The sequence below is a fragment of the Diceros bicornis genome, chromosome 6 (genome assembly GCF_020826845.1).
Source record: "Diceros bicornis minor isolate mBicDic1 chromosome 6, mDicBic1.mat.cur, whole genome shotgun sequence".
Taxonomy (NCBI): Eukaryota; Metazoa; Chordata; class Mammalia; order Perissodactyla; family Rhinocerotidae; genus Diceros; species Diceros bicornis.
In genome coordinates this window covers 45,015,514-45,022,437 of record NC_080745.1, presented here as the reverse complement: position 1 = coordinate 45,022,437, position 6,924 = coordinate 45,015,514, and the positions used below count along the sequence as shown (strand labels likewise).

At 34.6% G+C, this 6,924-nt stretch overlaps 1 protein-coding gene across 1 annotated transcript; it reads right to left on the bottom strand.

Annotated features, from left to right (window-relative positions):
* Nucleotides 1-327: 327 nt before the first annotated feature.
* MRLN (myoregulin) lies at nt 328-468 on the bottom strand. The gene has a single exon (XM_058543403.1). It carries the CDS (start codon nt 466-468, stop codon nt 328-330), a length of 141 nt encoding a protein of 46 aa, XP_058399386.1.
* Between the last annotated feature and the right edge of the window lie 6,456 nt (nt 469-6,924).

Below are 6,924 nucleotides of genomic sequence, written 5' to 3'. Positions count from 1 at the left end.
TGCATCCTTAAAAAATCAACTTCACTTATAATTACACCTGCAAAGTTTAGTCAACCTTCCAAATAATAATCATGCTAAAAATCAAGAAATTTTATGACTCAGTAGAGTGGATCTTTGGGAAAAAATTCCGCTTCAATTTATGTAAATGTTTTATAAACCATGAAGTACTAAACAATACACAATACTGTTTTTATTGTAATGCCCTGTTGGCTTTGAGAATAATTAGAGATGTCATCAAATTAAATTCACTCAAAACATTAAACTACCAATTTTTATTCACTGGAATTCAATATGGAATTTACATGTAAAGTAAGGGAGTTCAGCTTTCTAAGAAGTAATAACAACATATATAATAGACATTAAGTCAACAAAGATAACAAATAAAATTTTTAGAAGTCTTCCCACAATTTCATCTTCCAGACTTGTGGGGGTAGTAGTAGAAATTAATATCCAGTTTTTACATGTCATATCCAGAATGCTCCAGCTCCCTAGGGAAAATAAAAAGAAAAGTAGCCTCAAAGGAACACATTTATAATCCTGGTTCTTTAAAATCAATCTAATATTTGCACAGTAAAAAAATAATGATGAAGAACATCTTTCAGGCAGGACTGTGTACATATTTGTAACCAACCAATGAACTAAAATATTTTTCTCCCTAATGAATTAAAATATTTTTCACCCACTCATTTTGACTACTTTTTGTCATAATCATAGATTTTTCTATATGCCAAACTTGCCTTTCTTTCTTAAAGAAATGGGTCAAGGCACAATCCAAATGACCATTCTCTTTTCATGTTATCAGTAGTTTATTTATGAAGTCTTATCTGCACAGTGTTTATAACGGTTTTTATTGGCATCAGTGAAATTGCCATTCTTCCAATCTATACAGTGAACATTACCAGGAAATGAGAATTTGAAGACATGGAAAAAGTCAGGTGATAAAATTTTTAAAAATTAAACAACAAAAGGTCTTTTGCATTTCCTTGATCTTTCCTCAAGATCCTCTCTCTCATATTTTGGTCACTTAATAAGATATCAAACATTTAATTTCCTCCACATTTCTGTGTTAATCAAACAGTTTAAAAAAACAGATGGAAATTTAAAAAGTATTATGGAATTTTAAAAGGTATTAATTTGTGGTGTTTAGCACACTGTTGGAACATTTTACCAAATGCCTGTCAGGTAGGGAGTTGAGAACCATTCTTAAAGCCTTTTTCAGGAATGCAAGGTCAAATAAGTCAAGTAATTTTCAAAGCCTTACATCAAAGTCCCTAATATACGCCCAATTTAAAATGAACATCAATACTTTTAAAAAGTGGCAAGACTGGGGTAGGGAAATATTTTCCGCTAGTTTCACTCAAAAACCAAAAAGGCAGGTTGAGTTTGAAGAGAGAAGGAGAATGAGAAAGGAGGAGACAGATGAGATTTTTACAAGTGTTTTCTCCTCCCACTTGTAGCAATCTTAGTTAATTTCTGTAATAACTAGCCCCATTCCTAGAGGAGGGAATGACATGTCCCAAATTACACAGCAATCACTGACAAAGTAAACGTCTAGAATCTCCCCTACATTCAACAATTCCTTTTGCCTATGTTTCAGCAACAAGGGGTAAGAATAATACATGGGTTTGCAAAGTGACTTTCCTTCCCTCGTATAGCCTCAGCCTCCAGCTTATAGAGGAGTCTTCAGTCTGTACTCTGAGGGGTACCTTCAATTTTCTCCAAAAATAGTCAGAGAGAGAATGAAGCAGAAAGTGAAGGAAAGACCAGACAACTGGTGGGGATTGAAGAGTGAGTAGAAACCCATGTCTCACCTGACTTAATCCCAGGTAGTGATAGATAACACTTGCTTCGTGTTCCTTCCGTCCGCTCTTGCTAGAACAAAGTGCATTCAGCACAGGTGGTCTCTTAGCAACCTTGGTTCCTGTGTCAAAGCACATCAGAAGGTGTTATTCGATAGTGAGGTAGTGTATGAAGTGGAGGGGCAGGAAGCCTGCATGGAGAAACTCGAAAATTACTCTCCAAGTCAGGAAGGAGATGTCAAAGAGTGGACTTTAGAAGATATAACACTTTAATTTCAACTTATTACAGAATTATACAGCTAAAAATTGAACCTTTAACAGAAAGGTTAAGCTGAATTCTAGAATTTTCCTGCCAGGGCAAACCATCACCATGCTTTCAAAACAACAAGTTTGGGGGGATGGGGGGATGGGGGAGATGTTGTTTAAGGGTACATACTTGCAACTAATGGATCAGTCCTGAAGACCTAATACACAGTACAGTGAATATAGACAATAAAACTGCATTATAAACATTGAACTTGCTAAGAGATTAGATTTTAATTGTTCTCAACATTAGAAGAAATGAGAATTATGTGATGCAATAGAGGTGTTAGCTAACACTACTATGCCAATTATATTGCAACATAAATGTATCAGATCAATATTTTGTACACCTTAAACTTACACAATGTTGTATGTCAACTATAACTCAATACAAAACAATTCCGTAAAAATTATTTTAAATATATTGGCTTCATTATCTTCCATGACAAAAAACAAGCAAAATTTCTCTGTCTACGTAGGAGACCATAACTCATGAGATTGTATATCTGCTGTAAATTCTATAAGTTTTAAGATTTTTTTGTCACTTTTATGAACAAATTAGAAAATGGAGGAGTGAATTTATTACAATACATCAGGCTATAAAATCCAACCACAAATGGAAGATTATTTATCCAGTAAAATGATAGTTATTACAACTATGAAATAATAGAAACACTACTTAGAAAATTAGGTTAAAATATTTAAATATGGGGGCCTGCCCAGTGGGGCAAGTGGTTAAGTGTGCGCGCTCTGCTGCGGCGGCCGGGGTTTGCTGGTTGGGATCCCGGGCGCACACCTATGCACTGCTTGTTGAGCCATGCTGTGGCGGCGTCCCATATAAAGTAGAGGAAGATGGACACGGATGTTAGCTCAGGGCCAGTCTTCCTCAGAAAAAAGAGGAGGATTGGCATCAGATGTTAGCTCAGGGCTGATCTTCCTCACAAAAAGTAAATAAATAAATAAATAAAATATTTAAATATGATTAAAACCCATACCTTATGACCACTCATTATGCTCTAGGTATATACTCTAAAGAAATGGATGGATATCCACACCAGTACACCTATCCAAACACTACTCATAATATCCTCAACTTAGAAACAACCCAAGTGTCCATTAGTAGGTAGATAGATAAATTTATACAATGGAATATTATACAATAATGAAAAGTAAGCTACAGCTAAATATGAAAACAGGGGTGAATTTTACAAACATAATATTGAATTTTTTAAAAGCAAGACACAAAAGAAAACACATCATGCAAGAATATTTATGTAAAGTAGAAAAACAGAGTTAAAGTGCATGGTTTAGGGGTGCATATATGGGTGGCAATGGTGTAGGTGGTAAATTTATAAAGAGAAACAAGGGATTGGCTACCATAAAATCAGAGGAGTGGTGACTTCAGTGAGGGGAAGGGAAGGGATAGGTCGGGAGCTCCATTTCTTGTCCTGGGTGGTAGTTACATTGACAATTACTTTTTAACTGCTTGTTAAACCGCACATAGAAGTTTTATGTGCTTTTCTGTATGTACGTTAGACTTCACAATTGAAATATTAAAAAAGGAAAACAGAAATATCTACAAATGTCAATAGGGGTCAGGGTGGTCCGGTTTGTGTGAAAGAACTTTGTGTGATTTTTCTTTTCCCTTGCTTTTTCCATTTCTCACATTTTCATTTAACTGGCTGATGCTTATATAACTTCAGAAAACTAAAGAAAGTAGTCCCGTAACTGCTAGTCCTCTTCCTTCTCTGCCTCTTGAAAAGTAATGTGTACTGATTTTAATTTTGTCAAACCAATCATGTTAACGAATATTTTCATTCAAATGTTTCATTGATAAATTTAATTTTCCTTGAGTTCATATTAAGTGTCTTTTGCTAAAGAGCATGTTCTTGTCTCATTCAAAATGCTCATGAGAAACAGGAATGTGGGTAGTTCCTGTTCGGCTCTTCTTGATGTTAAATCTGTTTCTAGACCTAAGTCACTGGAAGGACACAAATTTATATCATCGTAAGTTTACTAACACACTCATTTTACTGTGGATTAAAATTATGTATGTCACAGTACTTTGATTTACATTTTACCTAATTTGTTCTTACTTACTTCCCTAGAAACTTGGTAATCAAGTGTTTTTTCTTTGGGATTGCGGGACATTCTTTTGGAGGAAAAACTATTTAACAAAAGCAATTTTCAGGAAAAAACATGATTTTTAGTGTTGTTTATGCACTAAAAATATAAATAAATTTCAAACAACTTAGGACACTTCTAAAATAGTATGCTAGACTGTATTGAGTGTGACTATCTCAAGACCATGTTCTTATTTTGAACGCAGTGTTTAAAAATCGTAGCTAAAATAACATCACCTCCAATTTCTGATATAAGATATCCTAGGTTATTTTGGGCCAAATATATTTCATGTTGAAATTTCAGATGACTGCAAATAATTGCCCCTCCCATTTGAATGCCTCTACCTACCTCTCTTTTCCCTATTTCCGGAAGGCACTGGGAATCAATTTACTATTTTGTAGAATGTTGTACTGAAAATAGAATGAATACTCTCTCAACTAGTTTTTAAAATTTGTCTTTATTTTTTCTTGTAATTCCATCAAGAGTCCAAACAATCTAATTCAAATTGACTTGTTCATTGTTTATTGACTAGTTGAATGTAACTTAGACAAATGGAGAGTAGCAGTAATCTTTGGTCTCTGGGTGTTGAACTTCATCGTATTCTCTTTCTTCACTCTGGTGTCACCTTGTATGCTCTTGCCTTTAAAATCTTTAAAATTTTGTTTTTATATAAAACAAGTTTTCTCAAATCAACTCAGACTCCTGGGACTATAAGAAGAGTGCATGTGCTAAATGTCTTGGTCCCTAAGCAAAAACAAAATAATGAAAATCAATCAAACAAAAAACCCTCTATTATATAAAATTATTACTAGTACTAAGACTTGACCCTTTTCTTGATTTCTCTCAACCTCTACTATTTCGCCTTATTAGGCGTGGATTCTTGGTCAAGACAAAGAACAGAACATAGTTTGCAAAGTCTCTTTTTCAATAGAAAGAAAAACACTTTTCATTGGATTCAAGTTTATAGTCTTAAACACATGAGTCACATTTCAAAAATATTTTCTTTTTTGACAAGAATTTGCTAATCCTACTCTTTGTTTCCATCAATATCTAATGGTCAAGATAATATTGATGGAAGTGCCCTAGAGACACATGTTGAAAAATGAGACATAATTGAAATCTGTTCATTTTTGCTGAAATAGGACACTTAAGTAAAGTAGAATAATTACCATTTATTGAGGGTCTAGTATATGCCAGGCTGTGATTATGCACTCTTGGGAGATGGAGAACTGCCCAAGGCTACTCAGTATTCTATGTTGGAGCCTACATACTCCTAACCCAGGACTCCAGGCCCCAGATACCACCTCTTTCAACTACATGGATTTTTTAATGTTTTTAAAGGAAAAGTTACTTTTGAAAAGATCTATATTACAATGGAAACTGACTATACTGAAATGAAAATATCCACATATAATTATTAATGGCTACTCTTCCTCTTCGGTCCTGGCTCATTTCTGTATATGAGAACTGAATATGTTGAAGAATGGGATGGATAGTCTTGCAGTTACCCCTCTGGGCCTGATAACCTGAATTTGCCAGAATATCTTTTCAACAGCCAGTTGTTAGTTTATTCACATCAAAACAATCTGCTCTTTTTAGATGGAATATTCACAAACAGCCACTACGTGATTACAGTCTAGTAACCAGGTTAGCTCAAAGTACAGTTTTTTATCTATTTTTTATTAGCTTTTACTATCTGCAATTTTATTCTTGTTTGTTATCTACCCACTGATCAACTTATGACTAACAAGTTTCTCCCCTTGACCTCCTTAACATTAGCTGGACAGAGATATAACGAGAATGCTTCTAGGACGTGGTGGTTGAGAGATGGGTCTGGAATAGACTGATGGGGTTTGACTCAGATCCGCCACTTACCTTGAGACCTTAGACAAGTTACATGAACTCTCTGTGCCTCAGTTAGCACTCCTACAAAATGGGGATGAGAATAATAGTACCTACTTCTTAGGGTAGTGTAAAAATTAAAAGAGAAATATTTGTGCTTAGCAAGTAAACATTTAATAAGCGATCGGGACTATTATTATTAATTATAGTCTAGCATATTACCTCTTGGATGGTACCCCTTGAGTGATTCATTCCCCTCAGGTTCTCTTTAAGCACCTAAACACACAAAACTGTCACATGCCTACTCATCCTTTGAAATCTTTGTTACCTCCTCTGTGACCCATCCTGACTTCCTCAGGCAGAATTTATTGCCCACTTGTCTGTAATATATTGCAACTCACTATACTGTGTTACGGTTATTTGTTTGCATGCACCATTCCATAGGCAGTTGCTATCTTTCTAGAAAGTGGGTACAGCCTTACCCATCTCGGATCCCAGTGCCTCATGTTCCAAAGCTAATTCGTTTTCAACAAATAATGATTTAACAACTGCACATAAAGTAGAAGTTTTCTTGGAAGACTGAGAGTTCATTTTGTGTAAATGACAATCACAACAAGAAAAACACATATATTAAGTCTACTTTTCCCAGCAAATATATTAAAAATTAAATCCCAAAGTTGGGTGCTTTCAATTTATCTCCATATGGAAAATGTCTCTTTCCTATAAAATTTATATTGAATAAAATTATCTTTTAGAAACTTGATAAATCATATGGTAATTATGTCTTGTTGATGTTTTTGCTTTTGTTTGTTTTTTGCTTGTAATTAGGGAACCAAGTCAAGTTGTTGGAAGACAA

Bases quoted from the DNA above. Each gene is read 5' to 3' on its own strand.
- MRLN (XM_058543403.1), bottom strand. From the start codon at position 468: ATGACATGTAAAAACTGGATATTAATTTCTACTACTACCCCCACAAGT.